Raw genomic sequence first — 16,460 nt, forward strand, 5'->3', positions numbered from 1 at the left:
GCACTCAAACTTCAATTACTTCATTTTAAAATTAACTTGGTTGAAGTCTATTTTTAAACTCATAAATTTTCTTTTAGTGTCCGAAATTTTCTTTTAGTGTGTTCACTTTAAAGGATTGATTTGAAGGAAAGTAAGTGGATAAATTTGAGGAGATTTTAGAATGAATTGATTTTGTTTTCTTGAGGGAATTTGAATGTGAGTGAGAGTGAATTTGGTCTTAAAGTTTGTAAAAATTAGTTTAGGATTTGACCGATATAACAAATAAAAAAAATTTATTTTATTAGTAGAAATTAAATATTATCAAAATGTCCTTAATTATAAAAGTAATATAAAATGATAATTGTTAATGATATATATAATTGTAAAAATGTTTATAAGAAAAATAAAAATAAAAATTAATTTTTAAAATATAAAAAATGATAATTTAGTAAAATAAAATAATAATAATAACTAGGGTAACAAGTTTATAAACGGATCGAGTACGAGTATTATACTGTTATACGTAAAAAATAAAAATAAAAATTTATATTTTATTAAGTCAAATTTAATTAAAATTAACATTAATTTATATTTTATAAGGTTAAATTTAATTAAAATTGAATTTTAATTTATCTTTAATTTAATTTATATTATATTTTATATATTTTTTGTAATCATATTTAAATTGTATTTTAATAATTTATAAAAATATATTTTTTAAAATATTTGTGAGTATATACATGTACCGTGCGAATACCAAATCAGATACCGAGTGAATTTATTTCTTTCAAATCAGGTTAAGAGTAAACACCCAACATGACTCATGCATTTATCAGCACTCCCAACATTGTACTACATGATGTTAAGATAACAACTACAATATAATGTAAACTATGAAAAGTAACATCAACTTTTGAAGATTCACATGTTCACATCCATTGTGTTGCATCCTTACTCTGCTTTAATACACAGGAGAATACATATGCAAAAAGGCAATAGTTTATTCTGAACCTTAATTCTTTGTTTTATTAATTAAAATTGAATGTAGAAAATGTGCAAGAGTTCTATTATATGAAAGCAAATAAATTTATCATATTATATAAATAATTAATCCACCATCATCTTTAAACAGCTTTAGATTCAGAGTACATTTTGTATATCTTCACACCCTGTTCTAACATAATGCAACACAACTTAAAGTAAGTGATTCATTCTGCTCCTCAGATGCTACGTGTTAAAAAATGAGTAAAATTAATAATCATACGTTACAATGTTATTTTTATTTCAATACGAGTGTTCCATAACAAAAAAATAGAGAACAGTTTTATGTATAATTGTTAATGTTTCAAAATAATACGTAAACTTTGGAACGGTCTAAATACGAATGACACAGTAGATTTAGTACTCTAACATAATATTTATATTACCTCTGGTTGCATTCTTCAGAATACAATTAAATAGCATTTAAGAGTTGGTAATAGGAAACAGAACATCTATAGAAGATACAAGCTAGATGTGAAAGCTAGGTTTACAAGTCGTATTATGGTAACCAAAAACAACCTTCCCCGGTGTGGTTGAAACAACAAAATATGGAACCATTCTTACAGTCACGAATGAGCCAATGACCCAAAATTTATTATTCCACCTCCTCCTCCTCGTTGTCTGTTAAGGGAATATTTACTTTCATCCTGTAAATTGAACAGTAATCAATTTGAAGAATGATAATTGAATCAAGAGCCTAAAAAACATAATCAGAATGGCACAGTAATCAAGAAATAATCTAACAATGTACTCAGTAAATGTAAGTATACAGTCCATTTCAAAGGGCCTGAAGGTTGGAATTACTAACCTTCCGTCTCCAATTTTGTTACCACATCTTGCATAGCATATATTATCATCTTTTTCACCTGTTTCAAAAGAAGTAATCAAGGAGAAAAGTAACATAAATATACAGCACAAAGCTGTTGACATAACAATGCAAAGTTCATTTCTTGATGCATTTGAAAAAATTAACTGTAGAATTAATCATATTTGCTAGTCATGTGTTTGGTTCTGAGTAGTTAATATGAAAAGAAATAAAGACAACATTTCAGTACAAACATCTACACAAACATCTACACAAACATTCTCCTGGAAAAACAGTAAACTAACATCCTCCTTCAAGTCTATCAAAACTTATTGCAAATATCACTGAAGCTAACTTCGTAATTCACAGTTAGCCCATCAAGGAGTAACAAAAATTAAGAGATGTTATATCTCAAAATATGAAGCAAATAAATGGCAGAAACGAATCAACAGAAATAGTTTGACATACCTCCAATTTATCCTCAGCAGACACATGGTTTATGGGAAGTGTACGAAATTCCTCTGTTAATCGAAAGCACTCCCCAACATTTTCAGGAGAAACAAAATCCAATGCAACCTTAATACATGACTGAAAAGAAAGACATATCATGCATTTACAGAGAACATTTAAATATTACTTTCAATAAAACTTATGAACAACAAAAAGCAAACTGATCGGAAGGAGACTAAAAAAAACAACTAATTCAAACCTCAATGTTGCCATTGTATCAAATATCTAAAAGAAAAAGTATGAATTACGACGAAATTATAGCAACCAAAATCTGATGTATCAACAGTTTCATTACCTTCATGGACATGGGATTAATATCAACGAATCAATGAAATAATTTTATTAATATCAATCACATCAATTACAGTCTCAACTCTACTATTTGTAAAAATTAATTTCTCAAAAATAAGGAAACAAAATATGTCGAAACAAAAAGGAAAATTCTAAAGATATCATCCCAATCAATATGAAGATATATTTATGTACCAATTAACTGCTATTTACAACACTTCCACTCAAATTGGTAAATGAACGTCATTCATACCCAACTTGCCCATAAATCTTGAAATATGTTCAAAAATACACTTTGGCGAAAACTTGTATTATCTGAAGTCCTAAAGGAACATTAGTTATAACCACAAAATCTCTATATAGACTACGTTCAATTATATGACTGTTAATTCTTATATGTTTGATTATGACATGTTGTAATAGATTATGGGCAAAGTTCATAGCTAACTTACTGCCACAATATAGCTGCATATGGACACCTGCCTTGATATTAAGGTTATCTTTTTAATGAATTCAACTTCCCTCACAGGAATTGAGTCCAATGTTCACTTTTCATGACTTCCAAGACTAAGATAAGAATTTTCTGGCAACTTACCACCTAATCCAACAACTGTAATTGGAAAATATTGAGGAATAATTTCCTTTCTCAAATACCACGTAACTCCTAGTCCAACAATTCTAATTGTAACATTGTCAAAAGTGGGTTGATTCCTTTTTGATGTTTTCCTGCCAAAGAATTTGACTTTCTCGTTGAGTTTGTTCTATTATCTTGGGGATCCTGCCAATACAAACATGGCAACGGCAGGAGGGAAGAATACTTCACCTTAGGTGTTTTATCCTAAAGCTATTGGTGAACAGATTCTATTTCCTGAAAACTAACATCCGTGTTGATAAAAACTCAACAAGTACAAGGGTGATGATGACATTTGTACCATTTTTGTTAGACAAATAGCCAAGGTTATTGAACTGAGTCTACGTAGACTTGTGGGAAGATTACCCTTGACTAGTAGACTCACAAGGGTCCAGTTCCCAGGAAAATTACACCAAAAAATAAACATTCATGATAACAAAAGAAAATGTAATTACAAATGTAATGGACAAAATTTAACTTCGCTGTTGAGCAGACAATTTGATCGCCATTGAGAACAACAGACTGTTGAGTTTTAATGTTCATTACTGTCTTTTTTTGTTATTTTATACAATTTAAAAAATTTCCAGCTTTCTATTAAAGTCACATACTTCATATTCTATCATAAGATTCATGATATTCAGTTTTATTACAACCCCAAATTTATATAGTACCTGGTGCTTCTCACTTCCCCAGTTAACTGATACTAATCACATTTTTTATTTGCTGAAATAGAAATTCTTATATAGGTTTACATTAATATTTCAGTACCATTTACTTTGGAATGGCAGAGTGTACAACAGGATCAAACTCAACTGATGGCACTGCAGAAGTCTCCGCAAATACTAGAAACTAGAAGTAAAAATGTTCCCTTTATTTGACGTTGTTTAAACTTAATTAGTAATAATTTACTACTAGATTTCTTTCAATGTTATTGGGATTCATTATTTTTCACTATTATAAAATTTAAATATTGAACTTATAATATAAGTATTTTAATAATTTATATGATGTAGGAGTCCAGCTAGCAAAACTCCCAAGACTTTAGGTAAGCTCTTGAATTTAACAACCTTCACAGCAACAATGAAGATCAAACAAATTTACCCTGTATGTTCATTTTACCTTCAGATTTCTGACTTGGTGAGGACAGCCAGCTGGAATGAAAACAGCATCTCCAAGCTTCTGAACGAATGTCCAGGGCTCAATTCCTACGAGATACATAGCAGTGAATTTGGAGAGGAACAATTCAGACTTCTACGCAAAATCAAAATACAGAAATTGGGTTACTAACCATACTCCTCCTTAAGCTTCCTCTTATGCTCCACGGTCAAATAGAATGTCTGGTCATGGATCGGGTGAATAACCTTCCATACCGGAGGATATGAACCGTTCAAGAAAAATTAAAGTCAAATGAGTAGGTGAGGAAATCACAGCTGATGCACTATATGTATACAACAGGTATTGTCCGCCAATATACTTTAAAATAATTATTCACCCAATCCATAAGGACATGCATTTAATGAAAATTTTATTACAAGAAAATGAGGGAATGGGAGAATCCAAAGTTACAAGGGTGAAATCCTCCAATTATTACAAATATTAACTAAATCTATTTGTTATGAACCAAGCTTCACAAATAACTCAGGCTGAAAAATAATACCCAATATTGATTTACCTGCTCTAAAGGACTGCAATGGATATGCCTAAACTCTCTAAAATGCTTCCTCAGGTACTCCTGCAATTTAGGTACATCCTGCCTCCGAAAAATATCCCACAGAGCACCTTCCGAACCATCCCCTGCAAAGGACGAATCACTTTCTGGCACCGTTTCTACTTCGTCAACATTAGTTTCTCCATCGCGGTCACTAAGCAGCTCCCTCTTGTCTTGCTCAAAGTGCTGTAGTTTCAACTTGTCAATGGCACTAAGATGCTCGGGATCCAATTTGAGTTCAGCAATATGAGTCAACACATTTACCTAGAACAGTCAAGTAGTTATACAAAAGGGAAAAAATACTTTAATTTCACAACCAAGAACGTATAGCAATAAACACAAAACACTGAAATACATTTGATGAGGAAAAGTTAATAGCATATATATATCTGATCCAAATGTACCGCTTATCTGAAATGCTTCCAAATACAAAAGTTTACTGATTCATGATGTGAATTGAAACAACAATCTTCTTACTCCACTCATAAGAATCCAGACAGATAAATGAAATGGATTATGAAATACAACAATGAATACATCCTAAAAACTATGCACTTTGAAACGTAAGACACAATCGGAAAAAAACACCCTTAAATCTTCAAATAATTTAGAATAAATCCTTGAAAATAGCAGATCTGGAAGGAGAAAAGGAAATAGAACATACTGCATCGGACATGTCACAGTGGAGCTTAGTAACTGAGTCCCCACGTCCAAGCTCCTGGGGAAATCCATAAGCAATGTATGTCTTTGGCCCCATGTCTGGCTTTAGACACTCTTTAGGCAATTTAACAGCTATGTTAAGACAACCACCAAGAGGATCAGTATATTCCTTGAATGGTAAGGAAGATATGAACTCAGCACAATGTCTAGGCAAGCGTTCCTCAAATAAATTAGAAGGCGGCCAGTCTTTTAACTTCAATATCCGAGGCCAATGAAGCCAATCCCCAAAAGCTTTCGTATACCCAGTAAAGAATTGGTGGATGTTAATTTCTACCTGAATTTAACCAACAACTCATAAAAATGCAGAAATCGACAGCAACAGAATATAACAAATGTCCAGTAAAAGCAGTAAAGAATGCAGAATCGGTAAAATAAAGCAGAAGCCACTTACTTGAGTCTGATTACAAAATTTGAAAAGAACAAGAAAATTAAAATAAACATTACACAGCATAAACAAGAACTCGTGGCAGGGGTTAAAAAATAGACAATGATAATAACAAAACATGGTGCATAGGCAACAGGAAAGGGTCTGTTAGGATATATTAGTCAGATGCTTTATTAGTTAATATATTAGTCATATGCTTTTAATATATAAAGCAAGCAACAAGTATTAAAAGCATCTGACTAATATATTAACTACACTCACAAAAATGAACTTTTAATTACCACCCTAATGTGTGTTCTAATGACCCACATTCAACCTTGGACTGGCGTCTCTTTATGACCCGGACAACAGAACATCAATAATTCGTTCCTTTAGTGGAACTATCCACAAAAATATCGTAATTTTTAGGTACGTTGCAAAATATTTTTTGAACATTCGGCTCAGACAAGTTCTTGGAAGTCGGCAATTGACAATAACACAAAATCAAGAAAAGGGTGAAGTTACCAAATTCAAGAAATTCAACGTAAATTTGCCATAAAAAAATAGTCTCTATCAACCCTTTGAAGCCTAGTGGTTCCAGGTAAAATAAGTACCAATATTAAATAATTTAAACATAAACTTCATGGGAGTGAATAACAATTTTTGAGAAAGAATCACTCCGGTGAACAAAAGTTAAACAAACCTCGCAGAAATCTAAGCAATCAATTGCCTTTACATCTAAATGTTGCTCATGTTTGGTATTATTCATCTGACGGAATGCACGCCACATGACAAGTGGTTCCCAGCTTAAACCAGATGTACAATCAATCACATGGCTAACAATGACAGGCTCGCCCTTTTCCCAATGCCACTGAAAATGCCCTAAATCCTCATCCTGTAGTTGTACAGAGTTAGGACAGTACAAATAATTGTCACCAGAATCTGCACGGGATGCAGCCTTCCTCATACCATAATTTCCGCTTCTATCAGGCCTTGAACACAAACACAATTTGTCAGGGGTCTCATGCTTCAATGTTTGTGCCAGTCCATTTGCTTTACACAATAAATTAGTAATAAAATGTTGACCTAACACACTTTTAAGTTCAAGAAAACCATGTTTACATTCTTTTGGACAAGGAATGCTACCATTACTTTCTGCATGCCATACAGCTCTAGACCAGTCGCGAATTAGAGGCTTAGCAGCATCATTTGGTTCAGTTTGGTTTACCGTTTTATCTACAATTTTTCCATGCAAGTAATCACGACCTCTGAACGGAAACTCCAACGTAATTGGATCTGCACCCCCCACAAGCTGACCACTACGAAGTTCACGGCAACACATGAGACAAAGATCAAAAGAGCATTCTGTACAGCTTCTGTGGTAATCAAATATTGATGTTTTGCAATTGTCACTGCAAGAGAGTGTTAAGTTAATAAATAAATATACCAGGATAATTGGAAAAAAGAAAATACGATGTGAGAGAAAGATACCAACCAATATACACGTTCATCCTTAAAATAATCTGCGTGTACTACTTCAAGCTCTGAGACTGAGATTCCTATAGTGCACATCCAAATAGCAAATTATATAATGCAAATATATGGAACTTGTACTAAACTCTGACTAGAGCATAAGATGAAAGGCAAACTTAAAGTTTATCAATTATTACAAAACAGATAATTCTTTCTCGTTTGCAAGTCAGAATTCATTGCAAAGGGATGTGTGGCTTCATGATATACAAAAAATTGGTTTAGTTGTGAGTATCATAATGTGTTGGATGGAACAAACATGCAAGAACAAATCGTGTCTTCTTCTGCATCAAATTCATTTGTTTGGTGAGAAACATTGATTCACATAATAGTAACCAAAATCAACACTTGTAATGGAAAAATACCATGTATCTTAGCTTCTATCTCATTCTCAAACATTTGCTCTTCATCCAACAATCTTAAATACGGAAGAAATACTTGCAGCAAACACATAGAGACCTCAACCTTCTCATCTTTAACGGAACTTGTTTTTGCCTTCATTTTCTACAGCAACCGAAATGACACCATTTTAAACGCTGAACTCAGAAAATTACAAGACACTTACTTGAAGGGGGAAGACCTAACTTTAATAAATGCATCGGATCGCAAGCATGCTTTGCAGTTGCAATTACCACGGCACACGGGACATGCCTCTGCAATGTAATCCTCTTTCAAATGAGGATACCTAAAGGCACAGAAAACACCTCAAGGATTAACAGTAGGTCATGTTATCATTATTCAAAACCAAAACTACCAAATATTTGCAATAACTGATCCAGGAAATGAACTGGGAATTGTTTCTATCCACTAAAGACATTTCGTCCTAACATAGGAAAGGGGAGCATATTAGACATATATTGTGTAACTTCTAGAAATTCCCCATAGAAAGCATTAAACATATGGGTAAACAATTGGACATGTCATTTATACATCGGCTTGTCATTTCTAGTCTTTCAAATAATCTGCTTAAAATCTTACAGCACAAAGAATATGTCAGTAACACCGACTTTGGTAGCTGGCAATGCAGTAATGGCGCAGAAATAAACCTCGTATTGATCTTAACGAACCAATCAAGGCATGCTATACAATATCATGACATTACAATTTAAATAGAGAGAATAAATAAATTTAAAAGTGAGACAAGTTATACCAATTTTTAATACAGGGTATGCAAAATCTTTTGGTTTTGCATTTTGTGCACCTCACAACCTCGCCTTTATCATTTCTCTGGCATTGATGGCACATTTTGGATTGATTTTCAATACACTGTTGATTGAAAAACAGAAATACCATCTCAAATGTGAGCTAAAACATGTTTGTATGAAAAGCTAAACCCAACCAAACATAATACTTTTTATTAAATAATAAATCACTTCACCTCCTTATCCCTCTTATTCTTTTTCGGCATCACAGCTTCTATTTTGACTTTACGGTTTCTAATATTGTGTTGTTTCCGAATGTCACTTCCACTTCCCGAAAAACCGGCAGGTATTTCAAACTCACCGCCACCTTCCTTAACAACTTTTCTTTTCCTCACAGGTCTCTTCTCATGAAGCTCGCCATTACCCCCATCTGTCACGCCTTCTTGAAGAGAAGAACCACCTACCTCAACCCTTTCACCGTGGCTAACATCTCGACCACCCTTCTTCTCCAACAAATTTTCGTCTGAATTCTTCCTGTCCATTTCTTCCGTTTCCTTTTTCACATCTTCAAAAAAAGAATATCCGACCCTGCTATTTTCACCATTTTTCTCCAACAAATTTTCTTCCAACAACTTCCTTTCCATCTCCTCCTTTTCCTCTTTACTCTTTCTGCCACGCTTTTTTTTCACACCTTGAACAGAGGTAGAGACTCCAACCCCACCATTTTCACCATGGTTTTCGTCTTGAGCGCTGTTCTTCTCGGACAAACTGCCCTCTGACATCGTTGCCTTGCCCTCCTTTTCACTTCTTCTGCCACGTTTTTTCTTCACACCTTCGGCAATAGTAGAATACCCTACTTCCCCATCATCAACTGTTTCAGTAAAGTTGATCGCTTTCCTCTGATCAGCCTCACACTCGGCATTAAAATCCAAAGATTGAATATTTTGCTTGGTCGGGTTTGAGTCTACCGGAATGGTGGCTGTATTTCCTCGTCGCCTTTTCCTTTTGCCCGCCATAAAGTAGAGAATATCAAATTTTCAGTGTATTGGCAAAATATAAATAACCAAGATTGAGAATCACTAACGAAAAGTGATAAAGATTGAATAAAAACCAGTTTGAACCCTAACTATCTGCCCTTGACTGTCTGCATTCTATTTCAGTTCTGTTACACGCCCCAAAGGACCAGTACCTAGATTATTATGTTTTTACATGGAAATGATAAATAAAATAGACAAAGGGACAGGGAGAATTTTCAAAACCCGCGCCAAAATTAAAGCTTTAGAAAATGCTCTCCAAATTTAATCAACTAATTAGTCAGAAAATTAAAATTTCAATGGATGCGCATTTATTGTAATAGTTTGTGGAAAGTGGGAAACAGCTGAACACTTTGATGGGTTCAAGAAAAGTACCGAAAGGGCAAAAGAAGTGCGAAAATCGATGCTTCTGTGGGAGACGTCTCTTCACGCTGAGCAAAACTGGAGTCGGTATTTCAAACAATTGAGTGTGCGAGGAAGGTGTCAATCTTCGAAACTGTGGGCTTCAACCAATGGGTTGGTACATCTCAAAGATCTTGTTGGATCACAAGTCACCCAGTTTTTTCATGAGAACTTTTTTAAATAACCTATCGATCAATTACACACCAGATATTGATAATAACTGATTAATTAAAATTTTGAAAAATCTGTTTTAAATTATTTTAATTTTTTAAAACACTTTATTTTAAATGCTTTAGTATTTAAATTTTGTCTTTTTATATGCTATAGTAGTGTTAAATATTTTTTTATTCTTCAATGAAATACAAATAATTTAATATTTATGATTTATGTATTCTTTTTCTAAGAAGTATAGATATCTTTATATTATTGGGTTTTAATTTTTCATCCCAAAATATAAATATTTTAATATTTAGTTATTTTATTTATCTGGATTTTTAATTTAAAGAATATAAATCAAAAATAAAAATTTTAAATTAATTTAAATTTTATTAAATTTTAATTTTCACCCAAACAAAAAAAAAATAAATTTATATTTTACTAACTTTTTGAAAGAAAAATATATTTTAAGATTAAAATAGTTTAATGATGTAAGAATTTTTTAAAAAAAATATAATACCTCAAATTTTATGTTAGTCTAATCTAATAAGACATTATTATAAAACTCGTATTTTTAACTTATTACCTTACCCCGGGCTTGGTCCTTTTTTTTAATTTATTTATTTAGGAATGTATGTTTAAGAATAATGGAGGATCTGAGGAAAGTTTGTGTGATGGAAACGAAGGAAGAAACTGCCGTCGCCGGGGAGGCGAGCCTAGATGGGCTGCCGTCGGCTCTGGTGGCAACCGTCATGACGAAGCTGGACATCGCCTCCATCTGCTCCCTCGCCTCCACCTCCTCCGCCTTCCGCTCCTGCGCCCGTCACATCCTCTCTTTCCTCCCCTCCTTCAACCTCCTCGTACCATTCTCTCTCCTAACCTTCTTCTTTCTTATTTTTCCCCAATTTCCCAAACTCATTCTCCTCTTTCTTCCAGGACACTGCTCCCTCCGGCGACATGCTCAGACCCTTGCTGCCGCCCAATCCCTACCTCACCACTCTCAAGCTCGATTGTTCCCGCCTCGATGACTCCGCCATCGCCTTCCTCCTCAAACCCTCCCTCCAAGACCTATCTCTCCACAATTGCGCCGATTTCAGTGGCAGACTCTTGTCTGAGATCGGCAACCGCTGCAAGGATCTAAGGTTTCCTCTCTCTCATCTCCCACATCGCTCGCTTTATACTCTTCACTCATCATTTTTCCCCTTCAGGTCTCTTTACCTTGGCTCCGTCGCCGAGAAAAGAGGGAGGGCCATTCATATTTCCGATCTGGAGGAGTTGCTCAGCGGTTGCTCCCACTTGGAAGTAAGGCATGCCATTTAAAGTTGAAACTTTTAATCTCAACATTTGATGAAATTATGATATGATATAACTCACATGCAGTTCCTTGGATGTTGTCTGATACAAGCTTTTATTACATGATTACCGACCACAATTTATGCTGCAATTATCTCTGGATTAGGGAAACTTGTCCACTGTATTGAATAATAATCTATTTTGGCATCTCTCATTTACTAATGTGCCTTAAAATCGTTTAAAACTCAATCTTTGTAGTAGTCAACGTTGCTGCTTGCTCGTTAATTGTTGATTTAATTGGGTCTAAGATGTAGTGTGATTGTTTTGGTAGGCACTGATTCTGATGTTTGATGTCTCTCTCTTTCTACGGCACAACTTTGCTCGAGTTTGGGCTTCTGCATCAGAGAAACTCACTTCTCTTGAGATTGGCTACATTTCTTCAGTTACCGTCACTGAACTGCTCAGCCCAAATTTGGGATCCCATCTGCCCTCAAATCCTGTTCAACCGGCTATACTTCCAAGCATTCAGAAACTGTGTCTTAATGTAGACTATATAACTGATGCTATGATCGGCACAATATCCAAAGGTCTAATGTTTTTGACGCATTTGGATCTTCAAGATGCACCATTGATTGAACCAAGAGTTACGTTTGACCTGACCAACGCTGGTCTTCAACAAATTAATCAACTTGGGAGATTGAAACATCTTTCACTGGTTCGAAGCCAGGAGTTTCTCATTACCTACTTTCGAAGAGTGAATGATCTGGGATTGCTTCTAATGGCAGACAAGTGTGCAAACATGGAAAGCATATGCCTTGGTGGCTTTTGTCGCGTCACAGACACTGGTTTCAAAACCATCCTGCATTCTTGCACTCGCTTGTACAAGCTTAAGGTCACTCATGGGACTCATTTAACTGATTTAGTTTTTCATGATATTTCCGCAACATCCCTTACTTTGACACATGTTAGCTTAAGACGGTGCAATCTGTTAACTAACCATGCTGTTTTGAGTTTGGCATCAAACAAGGAACTCAAAATTCTTGACCTGAGGGATTGCAGAAGCCTTGGGGACGAAGCTCTCCTGGCCATTGGCACTCTGCCTAGACTGAAAATTTTACTATTAGATGGCTCTGATATAACTGATGCAGGACTTTTGTACTTAAGAGCATCTGTTATTAGTTCACTGTATGCATTGTCTCTTCGTGGCTGCAAGAGACTAACAGATAAATGTATCACAGCTCTATTTAATGGCTGCTGCGTGCTGGAATTGCGAGAACTGGATCTATCTAACCTTCCTAACCTCTCGGATAATGGAGTTCTGCTGCTTGCAAAAAGTAGGATTCCCTTCTTTGAGCTCCGTATGCGACAATGCCCTCTGGTTGGTGATACTGCAGTCATGGCATTAGCTTCGATGCTAATTGACGAGGCCAAACATGGAAGCAGTTTGCGATTGCTGGATTTTTATAACTGTGGTGGCATTACAGCGCTTGCATTTCGCTGGTTGAAGAAACCATATTTTCCAAGGCTCAAATGGTTGGGAGTGACAGGGAATGTTAACAGAGACATGGTAGATGCCTTAGCCAGAAGCAGACCTTTCTTACATGTGGCATGCCATGGTGAGGAGCTTGGGGCTGATCCCTACGATACTTCAGATGGGTTATACACACATGATTATGATGACGTGGATGAGTTTGAGCAATGGCTTCTTGAAGCAGATATTGACAGTGACTTTGAAGAGATGGGCGATGCTGAAAATAATGATGAAATGGTTGCGTGACTTTCTTTTATACTGTTGTCGTGTATCTTTATGTGATGACTCTGTATGTATATCTGTTTGTTGTAACTTTGTTCTCTGGCTAGATGTTATTTGTCACAGGTTTTAGTACAAAAGACTTCTGTATGATCCTTTTGATGTAACTCTGTATGGATAATGTTCTGTAAAATGTCTCTAGATTTTTAATATTTTGATATTTTTTAATCTTTCAAATCCTTGTAGTTTGCCTATAATTTTGTGGTATTACTCGTGATTGTTGAGTTTTTTCTTTAGATTTAGTAGTTCATATATTAACATTGAGCGGAATTAAACACAAATTTATCATAATATATATTTGTTTTTTAGATTGAATTGTTATCCGATAACTTATCTACATTGTAAGGAAGGGGAAGAAAAATAAACAAACTAGATAATATGATAAAAATAAGAAGTCTTGGAACTGGAAAGCTTCCATACTTAATCTAGATATTGTATTATTTATTTATTTACTATTATTATTATTATTATTATTATTATTATTTTAAGCAATATGATTAGTTACCGTTTTATTATTTGAAAAAAAAAACATTCTTTATGTAATACTATTGCATAATTACTTAGTATCACTCAATTATTCTATATAAGGCTTTTTTTTTTCTAACCTACTGTGACATCTCAAAAATATAGCACACAATTATATATAGGTGTCAACATCTAATAATATGATAGAACAGTTACTACAATAAAGTTAAAACTTACCGTTATTACAAAAATAACCATAAAATTTTTCGTTTAACTTTACAAGAGCTTCATATACTACTATCGAACGTTCAATATATAACCGAACGGTTATATTTACAGAACAAAAATAGAGAACGTCTGGTTCACCAAAACTATCTATACTATATGACCGAACGGTCATCTCCTATTCAGCAGGAGTCTCACCGTCCAGCTCCTGTTCCAACGTAAGCTTTTCCCCTTCTGCTCACATCCAACAAGGATGATCATTGCAATAGAAAATCGAACGATAACATAGATAAAAACAGAAAATAAGGATAAGCTACTATAATTCAATTGAGCATGTATTCATACATGTAATAACTACAAACCCTTACAGACCGAACACTATAACATACAAGAGCCAACATAGATATCACACATAACTTAAATATCATAATTCATGTACAACCGACACTTGACTTGACCATCCGGATTGTATGAATACGTAGCTTGAGGTCGTTCGTGCACTCGAGTGGTGTAGTAACTGGAAAACCATCAGCTGTCACCCAAGGTTAGTCCGTTATAACTCACCCAAGAACCTATGGGCTAGGACCTCCTGTCATTCTCACACGATGACTTACTCATCTCTACTTGAGAACTGGTAATCATCAGAATATCAGGATGAACTCCATGAATTTCACTATCCGTATTCATACTTTACCACAATATTATCCTTACACTGAGACATTCCTCCCCGGAATTCTCTTTCACATTACTTGAAACATAAACTTTTACTTGAATGCCAATAATATTTCTCATTCATAATGGATCTTCGCTATAATAAGCAACCAGCACCAAGCCATAACATCAGCATGACAAGATCAAACAACATTTCATGTAAAAAGACTGAACGCTCAAATAATACCACCCTCAATTACAACTGAACGGAAAGGATCAAAACAACAGACAATATAACCGAACGTTTATGTAATCATTAGGACTTTGACATGAACCAAACACATTTTTAAGAATAAAACACTCTAATTAAATCAAATACTTAACATAAGAATGAACCATATTTAACTATTCTCGACACTAGAACGAACGGTATTTCACTGTCTAACAAAATCGAACGCTTAAAGCTTATACTGAGCACTTATAACTACTGACACTTGGTGTAAGACCGAACATTACTTCATTATTTGACAAAACCGAACACCTAGAGCTTATATCGAACACTATGATTACTCCTACAAACTATTCATCAAACCTAATACTTTTAAGGAAACCAAACGTTAAGACATTTTAGCTGAAATATACATAAACTTATATTCGATCATAAATGAACGTATTTTAAGCCTAATACTAGTACGAAGTCTACTAATAATAATATATGAGCTATCACAAACCAAAATACCTAATCCAATAAGACTGATTAAAACTGTATATAACCATCAACACTTGATATATTAATCACTTCCTATAAAACGAACGATTATACCCTGGTAAGGCTAAAATGCTAACTCTATTGATAACTTATTCACTAACCATAACCGAACGGTTGAGACCGAACACCCAACTATTCTACATAATTTTGCAGACTCCTTATAGACTTATGCAGAACCACCAAAAATCCAGAAACATACATTTCATACACTCATATACAAATCATCAATCAGTTCATTCCATACATACACAAAATCATCACATGCATAATTAAATTTAATAGCTTCCCTTACCTCTTAACAGACCGATCGCTCACAAGACATAATTTATACCATGACCAAACACTCAACCTCCCAGATTCACTATTTGAGGAAAACAAACCACCCAAAAGACCAGAAACGTGATCAGAACCTTAGAAGAAGAAGAAGATAAACACATGCAACAGAAACTTGGTTTGCATGTGCCCCAAACTAGACTTTATTAGAATCAGGAAGACCTACCAATTCAAACCATTAAACGATCGGTTGAAAGGAGGATCCTTGCCACCAGCAACCTTAGCAACCTTACATACACTCTGATGAATGATCAGATGGAAGAAAACGTGAGATTTAATGGAGGAAAAGATGATAATTTTAGAGAGAAGGAGGAGAAACGAGTTCAGAAGGTTTGGAGGAGAAGATTGCATGCAGAAAGTGGAACCAGCTTTTGAAATTTTAGCTTATATATTTCCTCAGAAAATCGATCGTCCACTCTCCTGCAGTCACCTGTCTTCCACTTCCTGAGTCTCGTTCCCCTCTTGAAGACACACGTTTCTCATTAAGATGGGGAATTTAATGGTTCTCACACCTCCTTTATTATTAATTGCACCCCATATTGAAAGACTTATTAGGAAAAGGGCTAAAATACCTCCTTTCACTACACCACTCTTCCGCTGT

General features: G+C 34.6%; 2 protein-coding genes across 6 annotated transcripts; one reads left to right on the forward strand and one right to left on the reverse strand.

The window, feature by feature from the left end:
• Positions 1-1,376: 1,376 nt before the first annotated feature.
• On the reverse strand, positions 1,377-10,322 carry LOC108326042 (lysine-specific demethylase JMJ25-like). Of its 5 annotated transcripts, none has more exons than XM_017559282.2 (14): positions 10,131-10,322; positions 8,958-9,723; positions 8,730-8,845; positions 8,165-8,264; positions 7,945-8,083; positions 7,545-7,608; positions 6,753-7,461; positions 5,630-5,959; positions 4,930-5,229; positions 4,546-4,618; positions 4,377-4,462; positions 2,294-2,413; positions 1,829-1,886; positions 1,377-1,667 (listed from the first exon to the last, which is right to left on the reverse strand). In XM_017559282.2, the coding sequence occupies exons 2-14, from the start codon at positions 9,501-9,503 to the stop codon at positions 1,663-1,665; spliced, it is 2,646 nt and encodes an 881-aa protein (XP_017414771.2). In that variant the 5' UTR covers positions 9,504-9,723; positions 10,131-10,322; the 3' UTR covers positions 1,377-1,662. The 5 variants fall into 5 exon arrangements, with proteins under 5 accessions (XP_017414771.2, XP_052730717.1, XP_052730716.1 ...); XM_052874757.1 differs by lacking the exon at positions 10,131-10,322 and adding an exon at positions 9,849-10,049; XM_052874756.1 differs by lacking the exon at positions 10,131-10,322 and adding an exon at positions 9,833-10,049.
• A 587-nt stretch (positions 10,323-10,909) lies between these two features.
• Positions 10,910-13,549, forward strand: LOC108326574 (F-box/LRR-repeat protein 10). The gene is made up of 4 exons (XM_017560144.2): positions 10,910-11,173; positions 11,250-11,455; positions 11,522-11,615; positions 11,938-13,549. The coding sequence occupies exons 1-4, from the start codon at positions 10,961-10,963 to the stop codon at positions 13,381-13,383; spliced, it is 1,959 nt and encodes a 652-aa protein (XP_017415633.1). The 5' UTR covers positions 10,910-10,960; the 3' UTR covers positions 13,384-13,549.
• Positions 13,550-16,460: the final 2,911 nt, after the last annotated feature.

The sequence above is a fragment of the Vigna angularis genome, chromosome 3, assembly GCF_016808095.1.
Source record: "Vigna angularis cultivar LongXiaoDou No.4 chromosome 3, ASM1680809v1, whole genome shotgun sequence".
Classification (NCBI taxonomy): Eukaryota; Viridiplantae; Streptophyta; class Magnoliopsida; order Fabales; family Fabaceae; genus Vigna; species Vigna angularis.